The 21075-nt window shown below is 50.9% G+C and overlaps 1 protein-coding gene across 2 annotated transcripts; it reads left to right on the top strand.

Annotated features, from left to right (window-relative positions):
- The first annotated feature begins 2638 nt into the window (after window positions 1–2638).
- Window positions 2639–20695, top strand: GUSB (glucuronidase beta). 2 transcript variants are annotated; one of them, XM_059693343.1, is made up of 12 exons: window positions 2639–2942; window positions 4291–4476; window positions 4781–4962; window positions 5087–5229; window positions 5682–5869; window positions 6233–6385; window positions 6608–6786; window positions 6866–7012; window positions 14453–14537; window positions 16295–16471; window positions 18628–18763; window positions 20389–20695. In XM_059693343.1, the coding sequence occupies exons 1-12, from the start codon at window positions 2736–2738 to the stop codon at window positions 20556–20558; spliced, it is 1953 nt and encodes a 650-aa protein (XP_059549326.1). In that variant the 5' UTR covers window positions 2639–2735; the 3' UTR covers window positions 20559–20695. The 2 variants fall into 2 exon arrangements, with proteins under 2 accessions (XP_059549326.1, XP_059549328.1); XM_059693345.1 differs by lacking the exons at window positions 2639–2942; window positions 4781–4962; window positions 5087–5229 and having other exon boundaries at window positions 4410–4476.
- Window positions 20696–21075: the final 380 nt, after the last annotated feature.

The raw sequence follows: 21075 nt of genomic DNA, 5'->3' as shown, positions 1-21075 counted from the left end.
TATTGCTAATATTTCCTGCTTTTGAATCTGTTTCACCTCCTCTCTTGATTTCTATCTTGAGGAGGAGCAAGAACCCCTTCGCGGGTGACATTTTCATCCATTGTCTACTTGCCTTCCTTCTTTCATCCATTCTCAATGCTGACAACTCCTACATTTACATCTCCAGACGCACATATTTGTACACAGCTGCAAACTCAGGTGGGGAAGGAAACTGGCTGATGGACTTTACCCACCAGGGTCTGGTTTTCAGGTTCATAATTTTGGAAACTATTATATCAGTGCTCTATTCTCCTCCTCCCTATTAGGCAGTAGTGTGGAACGAACTCAAAAAGAGTCTGGAGGCTTAGGCTTGAAATAAATGATAACGAATTTTCAAGGGTTTAGGGTTTGCAAACCAGAAACACAACTAGGCAATACCCATAGTGCTTTGAAGAAGAAAGACGAACCAAGAGTTCTTATAATAAAAAGTACATTCTTGAGAAGAATCAGTCCTTCATTCTTAGCCTCCAGATTGGTCTGGATCCTGGGTATCAGGTGGTCTGCATATGTGAATACTCGTTCCTTAGTCCAGGGGTAATCAGAGAGCTACCTGGAGGTCTTCTGTACATCCAGGCATTGACAGGACTGGAAAGTTCAAACGTTTAAGTTCCCAGGCTAGTTTAAAAATCATCTTGCACAGCCCTGGCTGGTTTGGCTCAGTGGGTGGAGTGTCGGCTTGTGGACTGGAGTGTCGTCACAGGTTCTGCTCTGGTCAAGGGCATGTACCTCAGTTGCAGGCTCTTTCCCTGGCCCCAGTTGAGGTGTGTGCAGATGCAACCAATTTATGCTTCTCTCTCTCTGTGTTTCTCCCCCTCCCTTCTACTCTCTCTAAAAGATCAACAACAACAAAATAAAATCAGCTTGTATAAACTAAATCTATAAAGGCTTATGGGTAAATGAAAAATTAATTTATTAATATATAGGGACAGGTAGACCTTTATTGGTTTCTTTATTTTGCCTATTTGTGGTTTTTAAATACCTATTGGCTTGATTCTGATTGTGAAAATAATGCATGTTAGGTGCATTCTCTCTCCTGGGAGCGTGCCCTGGCTTTTTCCTCCCAGATCCTTTTCCCCCACAGGCGTGGATCCCCTAAACTCCAAGGCACCCCAAGAGACTTGCAACCAGGGGAGCAATGGGAAGTGGCAGCTCTCCGGGACTAACCCCCTGAGCCTGTCTTCAGGGCCCCCTTTTCTCTGACTTTCCAGTGAGCTGACAGCAGCCCAGCCTTGGCTCGCTTCTTTCTCTGTGACGTTTCTCAGTGAGCCCAAGCAGCCCCCCAAGCCTCTTTCCTGTTGCTTCTCCTGTCCTACGCCCTGTCCTGTATTCCTTGTTTCACTGTCCCCAGCTTTAATAAACGTTCTCTCAAAATAATAATAGCCCAGCTGGCGTGGCTCAGCGGTTGAGCATCGACCTATGAACCAGGAGGTCACAGTTTGATTCCCAGTCAGGGCACATGCCCAGGTTGCGGGCTTGATCCCTAGTCGGGGGTTCACAGGAGGCAGCCAATCAATGATTCCCTCATCAATGATGTTTCTATCCCTCTCTCCCTCTCTTCCTTCCTCTCTCTGAAATCAATAATGATGATGATGATGATGCATGTTCATTACAGATTTTAAGAAATCAGGAAAGTATGAAGAACAATATGGAAATAACCTATACAACTTCAATAATAACCGATAATAACACTTCACATCTGTATTTGTGTGGGGACCATGCTGCATATACTTTTGCATCCTACTTTCTCTTATTTTTATATTGTAAGCATTTGGGGGAAAGCCTTTACATCTTGGCAGTTCCTAGAATATATTTTACTTTTACTTCACTGGGATTCCATTTCTAGTATCAAGGTCCACTATCAGAATCTTAGGTAAGCATGAAATCAGAGCAAAAATGAAAAATATTTTTTTAAAAAGTCAGGTAATTGTAGGAGCAATGATATCCAGACTGGGCTCCTGGGGCCATCAGTCCCCTATCCTTGCAGCCTGGGCCCCCAGGGTAGGCCTAGTTCCCGGGACTGGTGTCCCGGAGGCGGGACCCCACCTGGCACAACGAAGACTTCGTCTGGGCCCACTGGTGTCCAGTGAGCAGGCAGAAGCAATGGCGTCGCAGGCCGGCCTCTGAAGAAACAGGTCCGGTGGGAGTTGGCGGAACCCCGCCCTTTTCCGGGGTCTCGCTCTGGCCTGCCGCCCTGGACCGGGTGTGGACACCCGGGGCGGAGCAGTCCGGGAGGGCGGGGGGGGGGGGCAGGCAGTGTGCCCGGGAAGGTGGGGAGGGGTGGGGGGTGCGGGACGGGCACCCTTCGGGGTTGGAGGCTCGGGGTCCCTCTTCCCTGGAGTCCAGCCTCGGGGTCCCCGCAGCCCTCGGGCAGACGGGGCGAGTTCACCGCAGCGGCCCGCCCGCCGGTCTCCTCCAGGCCGGGCACTAAGCCAAAACCCCGCCGGAGACTGCAGGCGGGACCCGTGCCCCCGCCCCCACAGGCCCCGCCCCCGCCCCCACAGGCCCCGCCCCCTTCCCGCCCCGCCTCCCACGCAGCGGCCCGCCCGCCGGTCTCCTCCAGGCCGGGCACCGCCTTAAGCCAAAACCCCGCCGGAGGCTGAGGGCGGGACCCGTGGCCCCGCCCACCCGGCCCCGGCCCCGCCTCCCGCGCAGCGGCCCCTAAAGCCACCGGCGAGCGGCTGGCGGGCGCTGAGACCATGGCGGGACGGGCGGTCCCCGGGGCCGTGCTGGGCGCGCTCCTCTGGGGCTGCGGGCTGGCGCTGCAGGGCGGGATGCTGTACCCCCGGGAGAGCGCGTCGCGGGAGCGCAAGGACCTCGATGGCCTCTGGAAGTTCCGCGCCGACTTCTCCGAAAATCGGCTCCGGGGCTTCGAGCAGCAGTGGTACCGGTCGCCGCTGCGAGAGGTGCGGGAGCCGCGGGGCGGGAGGGGCCTGGGCGGCAAGTCCCTAGGAGCCCCGAGGGGTTGAAGGTGACCGGCTTGGCGGCGTAGGGGGCTCTGCCGTCGCGGAAGGAGCTGCCAAGCGGAGGGCGGATCGGGAACCGAAAGTCTGTGTGTGTCGGGGGTTGGGGGGGCGCCCACCCTCCCGGGCGGGGGAAGGGCCCTGGTGGAGCCGGGTCCGTGGGTGGGCCCAGCCGGGCAGGAGCGGGAGGAGGGCGGGCGGCGGACCCCTCGGGGCCAGCTCTGCCCTGGCAGGCAGGACCGTGGGTCCCCGGTTCAGGTCGAGGCCCAGCCAGGGACCCCCAGGTCTCCCCTCTGCCTGGAGCCGGGGCTGGGATGGGCCTGTGTGCCATGCGCCGCTCGCCTCTCCCAGATGCTATTTGGGGGGTTGTTGCCCAGCAGTCAGCAGGGGAGGAAAAAAGGAAGTGGTGGTGGCGGGGTGCTGGGTTCTGGGCATGTGCCAGACTCACAGTTTCCCCGGCCAAGCAGCCCCTGCATGGCCCGCCTTCCTCCTGGGGCGGCCCGGCCACTATCTTCCTTAGTCTCGGGGCTCTGCCGATCGTCCCCTCCTCCTTTCATTCAGGCTGCCTGTGGCCCTCCCTGGGCTCACCTCTTTCCCTGGTGCGGAGACCCTGGGCTGGTTGCCTTGAGAAAACTGGCCCCGCCAGTCCTTGGACATAAACCATCCTAGCAGTCGACCCCTCATCTGCAAGTTATCCATCCATTCAGCCAGTATTTATTGGGTTCCAGGGCTTGTGTCAGACCCTGGGGATAGAGCTGTGAAGGACAGAGGAAATCCCCTCCTTAGAGGTGCCACCTCCCCGTCCAGGTTCGCTGAGCGCTCTGCCTCACCCCTGCCCTGCCTTGGACCTGAGGTGTTCAAGGGATTCCCTGCCCGGCTCAGGTTCACCCAGTTCTGCCAGGTTGTGCTGAGGCAGCATCCCATGGCCCTGGCCCCCAAAGCCCTTCCCTGACTCCTGAGATAGTCCCCTGCCCCTGTCGGCACAGAGACCTGTTCAGCGTCTACTCCTCGTGCCCAGAACAACATTGCGGGTGTTCCCTGCACTGTCCAGTGAACGAGTGAGTGACTGATGTCTACATCACGGAGTTGTGAGAATTAAACGAGCTCCATAGACTGGCCAGTTGCTGGCAAAGAATTACAATGGGGAGGTGGCCTAGACCTCCAGGGTCTGGCGAAGGCTTCCTGAAGGCAGGGTTGCAGGGGTACCTGGCCTCTGGGGAAGGGGGCTGCCTGGGCCCTGGTCTTAGATTCCCAGGTGGTCTGGACCTGATCCTGGCCCTTCTTTCCCCAGTCGGGTCCCACCCTGGACATGCCTGTTCCCTCCAGCTTCAATGATGTGGGCCAGGATGGGCAGCTGCGTGGCTTTGTCGGCTGGGTGTGGTATGAACGAGAGGCAACGCTGCCCCAGCGATGGACCCAGGACCTGAACACAAGAGTGGTGCTGAGGATTGGCAGCGCCCACTACTATGCCATTGTGGTCAGTACAGCGAGCAGCAGGCAGGGCGAGCGGGCAGGTGCGGCTGCTGAGCACGCATGGGTCTTCCTTGGGGTGCCTGGCTCCCAGCTGTCACCTGACAGCCTGCCCTCTGGGGTGGGTGGGGGGAAGCGCTCATGCCCCACACTGGGGAGGGCTGTCTAATCTCCGTGGAGCTCCATTCCTCCCATCAGGCTGGTGAGGCAGGTAGAAGCTGGCAGGGCACCTCTGTGTGAGGGAGTACCTGAGATGGCAGTGGCCCTTCCTCATGCTCTGGCCCCCTCCCCGTATTTTCCTGTGTCTGCAGTGGGTGAATGGGGTCCATGTGGCAGAGCATGAGGGGGGCCACCTTCCGTTCGAGGCTGACATCAGCAAGCTGGTCCAGAGCGGGCCCCTGTCCTCCTGCCGCATCACCATCGCCGTCAACAACACACTCGCCCCCCACACCCTGCCGCCAGGGACCATCCTCTACCGGACAGATACCTCCATGTGAGCAGAACCTGCTCCCCCATTCCAGTCCCCACCCTGCCCAGGGTCTTCCCACCTGCCTTAGCAGCGGTGAGGTGAAGGCCGCAGGGCAAGACCCCAGTTGGCCACTGTCCTCCCTCTCTAGGTACCCCAACGGTTACTTTGTCCAGGACACAAGCTTTGACTTCTTCAACTACGCGGGACTGCACCGGCCGGTGGTCCTCTATACCACGCCCACCACCTACATTGATGACATCGACGTCACCACCAGCGTGGACCAAAACACTGGTGAGGGCTCTTGGCAGGATCTCCCCTCCGCCAGGCCCCAAGTGGCTCTGTTCCCAGTTTTGAAAGATGCTCCAGGAGAAAGGTTCTCCCAGCATTTCTTAACCCTCACAGGTTCCCATTTACCTGAGGAGCTAAAATCCAGCCTGTGTAAGCTGGGAAGGGCTTCTGAAATACCCATCTGGTCTGACCTCCTTTCATGAGGATATAGAGCCCAATGAGAAATGGGGCTTGTCTAAAATCACATCACTCAGGATACATGGGGATCCCATGTCCCTTCCGCACTGTGCTGCCCTCAATCTCCTCACTGCAGGTTAATCTCAAAAAATAAACAGTTGTTGGCTGGAGTCTCAGGGCCTGAGTGGACTCCTCAGTGGTGGCTTCAGGGTCCTCTCATCTGTGTGACCCAGGTCACATCCTTCCTTCTCTCTTCTCTGATCTCTTGTCTCCCACAGGGCTGGTGCATTACCAGATTTCCATCCAGGGCAGTGAACACTTCCAGCTGGAAGTGTACCTTCAGGATGAGGAAGGCAACATTGTGGCCCGGGGGACTGGAGGCCGCGGCCAGCTGCAGGTGCCCAATGCCCACCTCTGGTGGCCATACCTGATGCATGAGCACCCTGCCTACCTGTACTCATTGGAGGTAATGGTGGTTAAGACTGGGGCTGTGGGAGGCCTTTTGCCCCCTTCCAGCAACCCTCCCTGGCTTTAGCAGGTGGACAGGCAGGCATGGGCGTCTGAGCTTCCTAGTCAATTGGATTGAAGCATTCCCAGCCTGAGTTTTTCTGGGCTGGGTGGGGCAGCCCAGATTTGAAGAGTAGGCTCGAGGAGCAGGGTGGGGAAAGGTTCTTCCTTGCTAATGGCAGAAGCCTGTAATTTCTCAATCTCTCCACCTTGTGTCCCAGGGGTGGGCTGCTGTGGTTTACACGGGGCCGTCCTGCTGCTGGGCGGCTGTGTGGGACTCAGGCCATTAAGGATGCCTCACTCCAGTGCTTGGCTTTCCTAGGTGAGGCTGACTGTTCAGACGGCAGCTGGATCCATGTCTGACTTCTACACTCTCCCGGTGGGGATTCGCACCGTGGCTGTCACAAAGAACCAGTTCCTCATTAATGGGAAACCTTTCTATTTCCATGGGGTCAACAAGCATGAGGATTCAGACGTGAGTTGGGGCTCCTGGGTCCCTGTGGGGGCTGTTTCTCGTCCTTCCCTTCCCCCTGCCCCCACAGTGGTTGCGGGCAGCTCAGAGCAGTTAAGCAAACTGCTCAAAACTGCTGCCTGATGGGGTCCGTGCTTGGCTGGATAGAGGGCTGATGGGTCCAGCTCTAGAAGGAAGTGCATCGGGGACGGGGGGCAGGGGTCACTCTAGTCTGCTGTCCCCTAGATCCGAGGGAGGGGCTTCGACTGGCCACTGCTGATGAAGGACTTCAACTTGCTTCTCTGGCTTGGTGCCAACGCCTTCCGTACCAGCCACTACCCCTATGCGGAGGAGGTGATGCAGCTCTGTGACCAGTATGGGATCGTGGTCATTGATGAGAGCCCTGGCGTGGGCATCAAGCTAAGGTGAGTGCCCACTGCCCATGCTGCCCATGCTGCCCAGCCTGTCAGGTGATGACACACTCCCTTTTCTCCCCACCCATAGCCAGAGCTACAGCAACCATTCTCTGCAGCACCACCTTGAGGTGATGGAGGAGCTGGTGCGCAGGGACAAGAACCACCCAGCCGTCGTGATGTGGTCTGTGGCCAATGAGCCCACTTCCTTCCTGGAACCTGCAGGTTACTACTTCAAGTGAGTGCCCTCCTCTGCCCTGGCCTGGGCCGGAGAAGAGACCCTGCCTTCCAGCTCCCAGCCCAGACTTGAGTGCATCCAGACTTGGTTAGTTCAGGGGACCAGATCCATACCTGCCTGTTGTAATTTCAACCCAGTGAGACTCAGAGTCTGCTTTTCACACCTGAAATGAAATCCAGAGGTAACTTAACCTACTTATACATATACCTTCAAGTTAAAAAAAAATAGTGGCATGGCCTGACTGTGATATCAAGGAGAGTCGTTTATAAAATAATACATGAATACACGGGCCTGACTCCCCAGAAGACCCAGTGAAGGGTCAATGCTTACTCCTGCATACAGAACCCCCTGAAAGCTTAACTCCAAAAGCTAACAGCAGTGGTGCCATGTTGGCACTGGTACCGCGAGGAGTTCCCTTCGGTGCCACGCATTTCCAAAATGGTGAACCACTCTAGGTAAAGTTACACACAAAACCAAGTATAATCTTCCCTCACTTTAGGAAAAAAAAAAAAAAAAAAAAATATATATATATATATATATATATATATATATACAATTGATTTCTGAGAGGAAAGGAGAAATAAAAACATCAGCAATGAGAGAGAATCATTGCTTGGCTGCCTCCTGAAAGCCCAACACTGGGGATCGAGCCCACAACCCCAGGCATATGCCCTTGACCGGAATCGAACGGGGGACCCTTCAGTCCACAGGCCGATGCTGTCCAAACAGGCTAGGGCTAATCTACCCTCACTTTTTTTTTTTTTAAATTAAATCTTTATTGTTCAGATTATTACACTTGTTCCTTTTTTCCCTCCATAGCTCCCCTCCACCCAGTTCCCACCCTACCCTCTGCCTTCCCCCCCCACACACACACACTGTCCTCATCCATAGGTGCACGATATTTGTCCAGTCTCTTCCCGTATCTCCCGCACCCCTTCCTCCCCCGCCCCCGAGATTAGTCAGTCCACTCCCTTTCTATACCCCTGATTCTATTATAATCACCAGTTTATTCTGTTCATCGGATTATTTATTCAATTGATTTTTATTTTTATTTTTTTTAATTTTTTTTTAATATATATATTTTATTGATTTTTTACAGAGAGGAAGGGAGAGAGATAGAGAGTAAGAAACATCGATGAGAGAGAATCATCGATCAGCTGCCTCCTGCACATCTCCTACTGGGGATATGCCCGCAACCCAGGTACATGCCCTTGACCGGAATCGAACCTGGGACCTCTCAGTCTGCAGGCCGACGCTCTATCCACTGAGCCAAACCGGTTTCGGCCAATTGATTTTTAGATTCACTTGTTGATAGATGTGTATTTGTTGTTCATAATTTGTATCTTTACCTTTTTCTTCTTCTTCCTCTTCTTAAAGGATACCTTTCAGCATTTCATATAATACTGGTTTGGTGGTGATGAACTCCTTTAGCTTTTTCTTATCTGTGAAGCTCTTTATCTGACCTTCAATTCTGAATGATAGCTTTGCTGGATAAAGTAATCTTGGTTGTAGGTTCTTGGTATTCATCACTTTGAATATTTCTTGCCACTCCCTTCTGGCCTGCAAAGTTTCTGTTGAGAAATCAGCTAACAGTCGTATGGGTACTCCTTGTAGGTAACTAACTGTTTTTCTCTTGCTGCTTTTAAGATTTTCTCTTTGTCTTTTGCTCTTGGCATTTTAATTATGGTGTCTCTTGGTGTGGTCCTCTGTGGATTCTTTTGTTTGGGGTTCTCTGTGCTTCCTGGACTTGTAAGTCTATTTCTTTCACTAGGTAGGGGAAGTTTTCTGTCATTATTTCTTCAAATAGGTTTTCAATATCTTGCTCTCTCTCTTCTTCTGGCACCCCTATAATTTGGATGTTGGTGCGCTTGAAGTTGTCCCAGAGGCTCCTTATACTATCTTCATATTTTTGGATTCTTTTTTCTTTTTGCTTTTCTGGTTGGGTATTTTTTGCTTCTTCGTATTTCAAATCTTTGACTTGATTCTTGGGATACTCTTGTCTGCTGTTGTATCTCTGTTATATTATTTTTTATTTCAGTCAGTATATGCTTAATTTCTAGTTGGTCTTTTTTCATATCCTCCAGCGTCTCACTATTCATCGGCGGTTTCTAGAAAATTCTTGAAAAACCTTAAAAGTGTGGTTTTGAACTCTATATCCAGTAGTTTGTTTTCCTCCATTTCTGTCATTTGTGTCCTGTTTCTTTGTCTCTGCATTTTTTATGCTTCTCTGTGTTGATAGAGTGGCTTTGTGTGTTAGGTGTCCTATAGGGCCCAGTGGCTCAGCCTCCCCAATTACCTGAGGAGGACACTCTTGGTGCACCCCCTTGTGGTCTTTGTGCACAGTCTTGTTGTAGTTAAGCCTTGATTGTTGTAGTTATCACTGGGAGGAATTGACCTCCAGGCCAATTGGCTGTGAGAATCAGCTGTGTCTGCCGTGGGAGAACTTCTGTGCTGGAGACACCCTTCTGGGGCAAGACTTGCTTCAGTGGGGCTTTGGTGCTCACTGAGTCTGCCCCCTGAGTGTGTCCCTTATGGATCTGAGGAGTTGTGATCTGGATGGTCCTACACTGACCACCAGGTACACAGGCTCCTGGATCTCTCAGGAGGTGCTAATCTAGCCTTTGCCTGAGGCTACTCAGCAGGAGCTCAGCTGTGAAGGAATGCAAGTTGCCCTGGGGCCTTGGGCCAGCTGCAAGTTTGTTAGGTAATTTTCAGATTGCAAAAGCCTCCGTGCACAGCTTGGGCGGGGCGGGGCCCCAGGGGATCAATAGGGCAGAGCAAACAGCTATGGCTGATCGTCAGTCCTTCCCTAAGGGACCCCGAGTCTCAGTGTCCGGGCAATCGCTGCAAGCACCTCTGAGAGAAAGCTGCCCTCAAGATGCGAACGATGCCAGACAGTCTAGCCTCTCCCCGTATCAGTCTGGGTCCCCAGAGACTCACCCAGAACTGGAGTTCAGAGGAGTCGGGAGCTTGAGACACCCTCTCGATTGAAAAAGCCAACCGTGTCCTCAGCTGCCAGCCCTTTCCGCGTCCGCCTCCATACCTGTGCACTTAACTTCCGCACCGCAGCTCCTCTGAGTCTCGGTATGCTTTTTCATTTTCTTGTAGTTGTAGTATTTCCACTCAGCCAGCCTTCCTATGGTTCTGGATGATGCCCGTTCTGTCTTTTAGTTGTATTCTTGAAGTTGTTGTGCAAGGCAGCAATCTCCGGTGTTTACCTATGCCGCCATCTTGGTTTCTCATCAATCTACCCTCACTTTTAAAGGTGTCTCCATTCCTGGGAAATTTGGTGTGTGTTGAAACTCCAAAAAAAACCCCATCCACTTTGTGATACTTTGGGTTCATCTATAAAGCGAAGCTAGGCTTCATTAAACCAGCTTATCTGCCCACATAATTATAAACAGGCTTTTCAACAACATGCATATTCTGAGTATTCTAAAGTTACATTTGGATAGGACCAGGCCATCTGAAGTTCATGGTTCCAGTAGCTCCTCCCTCCCTGCTCCCCTCTCACTGCATTGCAATGGAAAGAACCACCACTTGGGGGCAGTGTTTCCACAGTGGGAGGGGTCCTCCTTTCCCTGTGTTCCTTGGTTCTGTCTCTCTCTCTTTTTAATCTTTATTGTTGAGGGTATTATAGATGTCCCCCTTTTTTCCCATTGTCACCTTCCACCCGGTTCCCACCCCATCCCAGACCTTCACCGCCCTATTGTCTTTGTCCATAGGTAATGAATATATGCATGTAAGATCTTTGGCTAATCTCCTCCCCCCTGCCCCTCCCTGCCCACCCCCCAGCTTCCCTCAGATTTGTCAGTTTGTTCCATGTTTCCGTGCCTCTGATTCTATTTTATTCACCAGTTTATTTTGTTCATTAGATTTCTTGTTCATTTATTTTGACTTTTAGATTAAATTATTGATAGATATGTATTTATTGCCATTTGATTATTCATATTTTTTATCTTTTTTTCTTATTCTTCCTCTTCATAAATTTCATGTAATACTGGTTTGGTGGGTGATGAACTCATTTAGCTTTTTCTTGTATGTGAAGCTCTATATCTGACCTTCAGTTCTAAATGACTAGAGGCTCGGTGCACAAATTCGTACACCAGTGTGGTCCCTCAGCCTGACCTGCGGAATTGGGCTGAAACCGGCTCTCCGACATCCCCCGAGGAGTCTCAGATTGTGAGAGGGTGCAGGCCAGGCCAAGGGACTCCACCGGTGTACGACAATGCCGGGGAGAGATGCTGGAAGTTGGCTAGCTGGGGAGGGACCGCAAGAGGGCTCCAGGGCATGTCCAGCCCATCTTGCTCAGCCCCAATTGGCCAGACCCCAGCAGCAAGCTAAGCTATCAGTTGGAGTGTCTGCCCCCTGGTGGTCAGTGCACGTCATAGTGAGTTGTTGAGCAGCCTTAGCATATCATTAGCATATTACACTTTGGTTCAACGGACTGGACACTTAGCATATTAGGCTTTTATGATATAGAATAGCTTTGCTGTATAGAGTAGCTCCTTGCTATTCATCACTCTGAATATTTCTTGCCACTTCCTCTGGCCTGCAAAGTTTCTGTTGAGAAATCAGTTGACAGTTGTATGGGTGCTCCCTTGTAGGTAGGTAACTGCTTTTCTCTTGCTGCTTTTAAGATTCTCTCTTTGTCTTTCACATTTTATTTATTTATTTATTTTTAATATATATTTTATTGATTTTTTACAGAGAGGAAGGGAGAGAGATAGTTAGAAACATCGATGAGAGAGAAACATCGATCAGCTGCCTCCTGCACATCTCCCACTGGGGATGTGCCCGCAACCCAGGTACATGCCCTTGACCGGAATCGAACCTGGGACCTTTCAGTCCACAGGCCGATGCTCTATCCACTGAGCCAAACCGGTCTCGGCATGTCTTTCACATTTTAATTATGATGTGTCTTGGTGTGGGCCTCTGGGTTCCTCTTGTCTGGGACTCTGTACTTCCTGAACTTGTAAGTCTATTTCTTTCACCAGGTAGAAGTTTTCTGTCATTATTTCTTCAAATAGGTTTTCAATATCTTCCTTTCTCTCTTCTTCTGGCACCCCCATAATGCAAATGTTGGTATACTTGACATCATCCCAGAGGCTTACACAATCTTCATATTTTTGGATTTTTTTTCTTCTGTTCTTTTTAATTTTGTTTTATTGCTTAGAGTATTACAAAGAGTATTACATATGTCTCCTTCCTCCCCCCCTTGACATTCCCCTGCCTCCCCTACACCCCAGTGTTTTATGTCCATTGATTATGCTTATACAAGTCCTTCGGTTGATCTCTTACCCCCCACCTTCAGCCCCACTCTTCTGTTCTTTTGATTAGGTGTGTTTTGCTTCCTCATATTCCAAATCATTGATTTGATTCTCAAAATCCTCTACTCTACTGTTGAATCCCTGTAAATTATTCTTTATTTCAGTTAGTATAGGCTTAACTTCTGACCGGTCCTTTTTCATGTCTTCAACATTCTCATTAAGATACTTAAAAGTCTCACTAAGTCCCTGGAAGTACTCTTTAAGTCCCTTGAAGGTTTCATTAAGATGCTGAGTAACCTTAAAACCATGGTTTTAAACTCTGTATCCAGTAGTTTGCTTGCTTCCATTTCTGACATGTTTGTTTCCACATTTTCGCTGCTTCCCTGTGTTTATTTCTATGTATTTGGTAGAGCCGCTATGTCTCCTGGAATTGGTAGAGTGGCCTTGTGTAGTAGGTGTCCTGTAGGGCCCTGTGGCTCAGCCTCCCCAGTCACCTGAGCTGGGCACTCTAGGTGAGCCCTGATTGCTATTGGTGTCACTGGGAGGACTTGACCTCCAGCCCAATTGGCCATGAAGACCAGCTACGACTACAGTGGAAGAACAGCTGAGCAGGAGATTTCCCTAGGAAGCAAGACTTGCTTCAGTGGGGCTTTGGTGCTGAGTCTCCCCTTGAGTGTGTCGCTTGTGAATGTGCAGAATTGTAATCTGGTATAGCCTGAAGCTGTTCACCTACCTGGTGCACTGGCTCTGGAGACTCCCAGGAGGTGCAAAGTTAGCCACTGCCTGGGGCCACCTGGCAGGAGCTACAGAGAGATCTGTAGATGGTTGCTACTTGTATTGGGCTGGTGAAGTGCCCAGGCGAGGCCCAGCTGTGAAGCAAGGCAGGCTGATGCTAGTGCCAGGACTTGGGTTCCTCCTCTTTCTTACATTCCTGCCCGTCACAACTTTGCCTGCACAGGAAAATTATTTCACTTGCTGCAAGAGGCTATCAGACACTCCCTGAGGCACACTGCATGCCAGTTTCATGGAGTGCTCTCAGCTGAGCCACACTGTAGAAGGCTCTGAGGAGTGACCCACCTGGGCAAAATGACCCACAGCTCTGAACACCCAGCCCCAGAGTGCATGGGGCCCCGTGGTGTGTTGAGGCAGGGCTGGTGGACAGAATTTTTGTTGTGAGTGTGAAAGGATAGGCTCCCAGGAACGGGTGCCTGAAGTTCCAGATGGGCTTTTTTGGAAGTGGGAAGAGGGAGATGCATGATTTTTGGAGCAGCAGGATGGGGCAGGGTGTGGATAGAGCTGCCTGAGCTGGAGGAGCTCAGCTAGGCTTTGAACCTTCCCAGGTGACAAACAGGCCATTTCGGAGTGTGGATTTGAGGCTTGAGGATAAGGGGTACAGTTCTGGCCTGTGGAAACCACAGCCTCAGAATGAGAAAAGCAGTTATGGGGAGAGGGTGTAAAGCAAAGAAAAGCTGTGAGGAAAGAGTAGGGGAACATAGGCTTAAACAGTGAGGGCAGGTGACCTGCCCTGGGAGACCTGACAGGTTCCTCTGTTGGGAAGCCTCTCCTTGCCATCCCTCCTCGGTTAATGCGATTCAGCATTAATGCCATTTCTTCAGATAGGCCAACACTGACTCCCCCCCGTCAGTGTGTGCCCTGGGATTGTCTCCTAGCCCTCTTTCCTGCTACCGCTTGTAGTTGCAATTTCTCACACCTGCAAGTGCCCCTCTCCCACTGCTCCGTAAAGCGGTGGCACAGCTGTGAGGTCTCTGTGAGTGCCCCGCACACAGCACACGCCCTGTGTCCTAGCGCCACTCCCTAATTATTTGTTAAATTAACAGCCATTCTAATCAACACCCCATCCAGCCCTGTTGTCAAGAGCTTTTTCAGAGATTGCAAACCCAGTTTGTGGCAGTGCCCAGCCCAAGGACCCAGCTCTCCCTGCGAGGTGGCCTCTTTGGAGGAGGGGAAGCTTGGATTTGGGGAGGGAGAAGGAATGATGTCAGGGAACATGATCTCAGACTAGAGGAACATGTTTGCGTACCTAAAATACACTTAGAGGAAGGAGGGGAGCGGTGGGTTTGGCGGGGCAGGGGATGGGAGGGAGGGGTTGAGAGGTGGCTGATAGCCCTTCCCAGTTGACAGCAGCCCTGTCTTCTGCCCTCCACGACAGGACGCTGATTGCTCACACCAAAGCCTTGGACCCCTCCCGGCCTGTGACCTTTGTGACCAACTCCAAGTATGACACAGACCTCGGGGTGAGTCTGGGGGTTCCCCACACCTCTCGTCTCCTCTGTCCTGTCCTCTAGTCCTTCCCCCTGATGTGGGCCCAGGTCATTAGGGGAACACTGTGTACAGGAGAATCCTTGAGGTTGGAGGGGGCTTCTGGGCCACGTGAGCGGAAGAACCATGAGCCGCCAGTCCAGCATTTTCATAGACGGGCTGTAGGTCAGAGATAACTACCTGCTATTCACTGGGCAGTGTGGCTTCCTACGTCCAAGGAGGCTGGGCACAGGGAGAATTAATTTGTTCTCAGTCCAGATTCTAGGTGCCTCAGTTTAATTGTATGCACCTCAGTTCACTGTGCTCATACAACGGCAAAGGTTTAAGGGAACCTAAAGTCATCATTGTCAATTGTTTCTCAAACCTGGCTGATCATCAGAACCACTAAGGTGTCTGGATGTTGAGATTGTGATTGAGTCAGTCCAAGGTGGGAATCTGAGTTGTAAAAAGCTCTGCAGTGAACTCCGGTCATCAGCCAGCTTTGGGAACGATTAGCTAGATCTAGATTGAGGATCGAAGGGCAGGCTCCCACAGCTGGCTGGCCCAGTGGCCTCCCTCACTGTGCCCGGCCACAAAGAAAATGCTCCCCTGGAGAGCTGAAGGCCAGTACTTAGGAGGGAAGTGCTATAGAAAGAGAAATCATCTAAAGAAAGAATGGATGGGAAAACACTCTACAGAAATATCGATTGTGATCACCGGTGGAAAGAAGCTCAGAGCCCTGGTGCTCCCCTGCCATCTGTCGAGACAACCCCCTTCCGAGAAGCATAAAGATGGCGAAGCACCCGCAGGCCTCCTCAGGCTGCCAGACTCATCTGGCGGGATGTGTGATCCTTGTACATGTGTCCACCCAGAGGTCCCCCCAGCTTCCTCTTCCTCTGCATTTCCCACCACCACAGTTTGGAAAGAGGCCACGGTCACGTGGGAAAAACAGGCCATACCAGTCCCGATGCAGGGTCCGGAGGTGAGCTGGGCATTAGAGACTCGACAATGGGCTGTCTAGTCTTTTTTTAAAAAAATATATATATATTTTATTGATTTTTTACAGAGAGGAAGGGAGAGGGATAGAGAGTTAGAAACATCGATGAGAGAGAAACATTGATCAGCTGCCTCCTGCACACTCCCTACTTGGGATTTGCCCACAACCAAGGCACATGCCCTTGACTGGAATCGAACCCGGGACCCTTGAGTCCGCAGGCCGATGCTCTATCCACTGAGCCAAACCGGCGAGGGCGGGCTGTCTAGTCTTTGCTGCTGACTCCTGAGCTCTGTGTTGATTAGACTCCAGGCTGTTTCGCTCCGTCATCTTGGCTACCCTGCTAGGAGGGAGTCTTCTAACCACTTTAAGGCCCACAGTACAAGCGCAGAAACAGTACGGGGAAACGGCATCTGTTGGGAACATTTCTGCAGGGCCAGATGGGGGAGGACTAGTGACAGGAGCACTAGCTAGAGAGGAACAGAATCCAGTTGGATGGTTCCTGGGCTTCCACTGAGGGCAGCTCCCTGGGCGCCTGATCAGCCTCAGCCCTCGCCAGAACCTTAGCCAGGTCAGGAGCGTCCGTCCAGGAGTGTAGACTTGTCCATTGGGGTCACTCCTTGACTACACATGTAAGCATCCAGCTCATTTTCCATGTCCCCTTTTTACCTGCTCTGTCAGAATGGCCCCTGAGTAGGAGAGTCCTGACTATTCCACCATCTTCTGGTGCAGCGACTAGCTTTCATGCTCTTGTCCTAGGCACCGTACGTGGATGTCATCTGTGTGAACAGCTACTTGTCCTGGTATCATGACTACGGGCACCTGGAGGTGATTCAGGTGCAGCTGGCCACCCAGTTTGAGAACTGGTACAGGACGTATCAGAAGCCGATTATTCAGAGCGAGTATGGGGCGGATGCCATCACAGGGCTTCACCATGTAAGTAGTGCAGAACATTCTGTTCCTTCTTCTCTGTCTTGGGCAGTGATGTCACTCATTGCCCCAGGTTAGAAATGCATCTTCTTCCCGCCCTCACCTGTCCCGACGACCTCCCTGCAGTTCTCTAGCCTCACCCAGCCTGCCCCTCCGCACGGCACGCACACTGCCCACCACGCAGGCCTCCCTCACTTGGTCCTCAGAGGCAGCCTCTTTAAAGCTATTGGCCTCCTTCTGCCCGGAATGCCCTTGTTAGCATCACAATCGCCAACCAGTGCATTCTTACCCTATGTTCAGGTCTCAGCTGAGATGTTCCCTCTTCAGTGGCCTGTACCCCATCTGCCAGGCTGGTGTCTGTCTTGCTGTCTCTCACTGGCACTATCATTATTTCTTTGGCTCTGCCTTGACCAGACTGTGAGCTCTAGGAGGGAGGCTGAACCCTATTCATTGTTGCTTTGCCAGCACTAAGCAGTGGTCAGCACGCCATCGGTGCTAACCAATGTTTGTTAAGGGAATGCATGAAATCTTGGAGCAAGTTTTTATCACTAGCTCTTTTCTCATTGTTTAGTCCATTTCCTCACCAGAGATATGCTGCTTTATCTTGTGGTGACTTTCTTCATAGGGATTCTTGAACCACAGCCAGCCCTTCGTCTCCACCCCAGCCACCTCACACTGCCATCACAGCTACTGGGATCTGTTGCCACACAATCCTTCGTAGGCTGATTCATGGTGTGTCAAACAGCTACTCATATGAACTGTATTATTCTGTTCACACCCTTAAATTCATCTTGCTTACACAGAATTCCACTTCTGCAAACTGGCAAAGGAGGGAACTAGCTCATGAAGACAGTGTCTATGCACATTTGTCCTCCCTCTTTGAAAAGGTGCCAACTCTGAATTTTTAGGAAACTCAGCCTAGGTTAGCACTGTCTGCTAGAGCCTTTACAGCGATGGAAGTGTTCTGTATCTGCACTGCTCACAAGGGCAGCCATAGCCACACCTGGCCTTTGAGGACCTGAAATGTGACTAATTTGCCCAAGTTGATTTGGTTTAATTTAGATTTAAATTTAAATGGCCACGTGTGAGTAGTACTGGACAATGCAAGGTCATTTCCATTAAAGCAAAGTAAGAAAATCTACATCTTGCCCTGCCCTCAAATTCAACTTTGGACCTGAAACAAAACTGTGCCTCAATTGTACCGTTTTATTTTCAGTGCTGCTTCTACAGCATTTTAATCCTTCTCACTGGAAAAGAAAGGCAAAGCCAACAGGGCTTTGTTCTCTCACAAATGACTGGTCTCCGCATCCCTCAGCATCTACCAGTAAGACTAGAGCCTCCCACCCCCGCCCCGACTCCCCACCGGCCTGGGTTCCCATGAGATGAAAACTCAGACCCAGGAACGTCTGAAAGATCTCTATCTTAGTGCGGGACACACAGGAGCTCTTCACCAAGGTTGGATGGGTCTGTGGCCATGGCCTTCTCCTCACCTGGCAGGTCTTGGCTTCAGTGTTCCTCAGGGAGCTCTCTGTGGCCCCCGAGTCCATTAGCCCCTTCAGCCAAACATCCCCAGCTCCTTTGCTCTCCCCGCTCGCTCACCTCCTTACGTTTCCCTGTGTCTTTCTTGCTGGATTGGAAAGCCTGTGAGGGCGAGGCCGCTTATCTTTCTTGCTTATCACTTTATCTCCAATGCCTGCCATATAAGCAGATACTAAATGATTATTTGTTGAACGGATGAATGTGCTAAACAGCGGCTACTTACCCAGACGAGATAAAGGTGAGCCTGAGGTGAGTAAACCTGAGTGAGTCACACTAGTTCTCAAATTATACGATGCAGCTGCTGAAGACTTGAGCTTTAAATTAGTCAAAGACATTTTTAATTCCAGTGTAGTTCAGCTGGTGAATAGAGATGGAAAAGATAAAGCAAGTATCAAATCCTGTTGATAAATAAAGTGGTTACTGATTAAGGGTTGTTTTTGTGTGGGTTTTTTTTTTAAATCTCTTTTTACTCTGGGCTCATCATACCCTGGCTGTCTACACCACCAGCGGCCCACCCTGAGGACAGATATTTTGGTCATCATCACATGGATCTTTATTTTTATCTGACATTTACAATTCTGCCAGTTCCGATTCTTAAGTTCTCTCTTTGCCTTGAATTCCAGGATCCACCTCTGATGTTCAGTGAAGAGTACCAGAAAAGTGTGCTCGAGCAGTATCATTTGGTTCTGGATCAAAAACGCAAAGAATATGTGATTGGAGAGCTCATCTGGAATTTTGCCGATTTTATGACTGACCAAAGTAGGTGGCAATTGGGTTTATGGAACATACTGCCTTTCAGTTCAGGACATTTGGTGGTAGGAACACTGGAAACGAGAGGGGGAAAGCGGGTCTAATCCATGGAGGCTTCACAGAGCATTTCCTAGGAAAAGTAAGTTGCCTTTAGGGAGCAATAATCGCTTGCTTGCTTCCCCATTTTACAGTAAAAAAGCAAATGGGAGAGCCTACTCTCTTGAGGTCGAATGGCTAACTTGCCATGTCTATTTCAGAACAGTATGAGGAAAAGTGGGCATTGTGGGATACATTCATTATTCCGGAGTACGGTACAATGCCTGAGAAATGTAAGATATTATTCACTTGTATGAGGCAGGTTCGCCAAATACAGGGAAGGGTCCAAGCATTTTTTAAAAAATATATTCTTATTGATTTCAGAGATGAAAGGAGAGGGAGAGAGGGATAGAAACATCAATGATGAAAGTGAATCATCGATCAGCTGCCTTCTGCACGCCCCACACTGGGATTGAGCCCACAGCTGGCATGTGCCCTGACTGGGAATTGAACTGTGACTTCCTGGTTCATAGGTCGACGCTCAACCACTGAGCCACACCGGCCGGGCATGTCCAAGCACTTTGAGTGTGGGAGTGTTCAAACGTCTTCCAGAGAATACATCTGTACTCCTTTCACAAGTGGGACACATAGGGCTGCTCCAGACCATAAACTTAGGATGGCAGTTTGGGGGTGGAAAGGGTTTGGTGGTAGTGGGAATTAGTGTGCATTACTTAAGGGGAAAGACAGGTCTTTGGAAGGTTAAAGTTTAATTAAAAGTTAGAATGGAAAGAGGCAAACAGAAGAATGAGAACATGAGCCTCTACTCTGCTTGGCTGATGAGATGAACGGCTTCTGGAAATACCCTGCGTGGCAGTCGAGTTTCCTGAGCAGGTGCCCCGGCTTCGTGTGGGGAGAGTTAGTGACCTTGGACAAGTGACCTAGTTTCATAAACCTGTACCGTGGGTCAGTGCCCACCACCTTGCAGGTTGATGTAGGGAGCCATTTGATGACATGCTTGGTACAGTGCCTGCCATTTGCTTACTGTGGAAGAGATCCCTGTTGTTTGAACTTCTTGGTGGGAAAGATCTACTTTGGTTTTACGGAAACTGGTTTCACAAGGAGTGGAGAGGAGGTGTGCTGAGAGCGCAGCCCCGACGGCTCTCGCCAGCTCCACTCCCTTCCCAGCTTCAGCTCTGGCAGACCAGCCACCAGGAGAGGGAGCCCAGCTGGAAGGCGCCTGGAGGACATCTGCTAGGAGGTCCCACCTAGGCACCTGAGGCTGGTCAGGACTCTGGCTCCCACTAGGGAAGAGTAACTTTTCATCTCAGCTCCCTCCAGTTTCCAGGCAGCTGGGTACCTTAATGTTTTAGACCTTAGTTTGCAAGTAAAAGATAAACAATTTTGGATGGTTTCCCCTAACAGATGAAAAATTGACACCGGTAAGCCAAGGTATTTTGGGGAGCAGTAGTAAATCTCTAGCCCATTAAGAGGCCACATCAGACCAAACAACCCTGAACTATAAGGCTATTTCTTAGTGCCCAATTGGGCTCCAGCTTGGCCCATTGGAGTCATCTGAATCATCTCTTGCTTGTTTTTAGCACCGCAGAGAGTAATAGGAAATAAAAAGGGGATCTTCACTCGCCAGAGACAACCAAAAGGTGCAGCATTCCTCTTGCGAGAGAGATACTGGAAATTTGCCAACGAGACTGGGTACCACCCGGCAGCTGGGAAGCCACCGTATCTGGTAAAGAGCCCGTTTACCTGGTAAAGCAAGAACTCTCTCTTGGCTGACACCAGCTGTCAGCCCCCCCTTCCCAGGTGAGGGCAGTGGCTACCGCCGACAGACAAAGTGCCTCCTGGCCTGTGTGTGGCAGACAGGAGTTTCTGGTCTGGATTTTGTAGTCATCTACACTAATAAAAGAGAAACATGGTAATCGGCGTACGATCGCTACCCTTTTCATTGGCTAATCAGCAAGATATGCAAATTAACTGTCAGCCAAGATGGCGGCTGGCAGCCAGGCAGCTTGAAACTAACATGAGGCTTGCTTGCCTCAGTGACGGAGGAAACCAACCAACGTTCCCCGCCTGCGGCTGCAAGCCTCTGAGCCTGCAGTTTCAAACACTGTAACAAATACCACCGGACGTCAGCCAGCAGATTCGCAACATTGTATGCAAAGGCCAGAAACCTACTTTCAGGAGCAGAAGCCTAAGAGCTGGAGCCAAGCCTCAAGCTAAAGCTGGCCCAGAATAAAAAAAAAAAAAAGGAAAAAAGGAGAGGTTGGGAG

The sequence above is a fragment of the Myotis daubentonii genome, chromosome 4 (genome assembly GCF_963259705.1).
Source record: "Myotis daubentonii chromosome 4, mMyoDau2.1, whole genome shotgun sequence".
Lineage (NCBI taxonomy): Eukaryota > Metazoa > Chordata > Mammalia > Chiroptera > Vespertilionidae > Myotis > Myotis daubentonii.
This window is presented reverse-complemented; position numbering and strand designations above follow the sequence as displayed.

Coding starts and splice junctions, on each gene's coding strand:
- GUSB (XM_059693343.1), top strand. CDS start 2,736: ATGGCGGGACGGGCGGTCCCCGGGGCCGTGCTGGGCGCGCTCCTCTGG. Junction 2,943..4,290: donor ACCGGTCGCCGCTGCGAGAG/GTGCGGGAGCCG, acceptor TTCTTTCCCCAG/TCGGGTCCCACCCTGGACAT. Junction 6,386..6,607: donor ACAAGCATGAGGATTCAGAC/GTGAGTTGGGGC, acceptor GCTGTCCCCTAG/ATCCGAGGGAGGGGCTTCGA.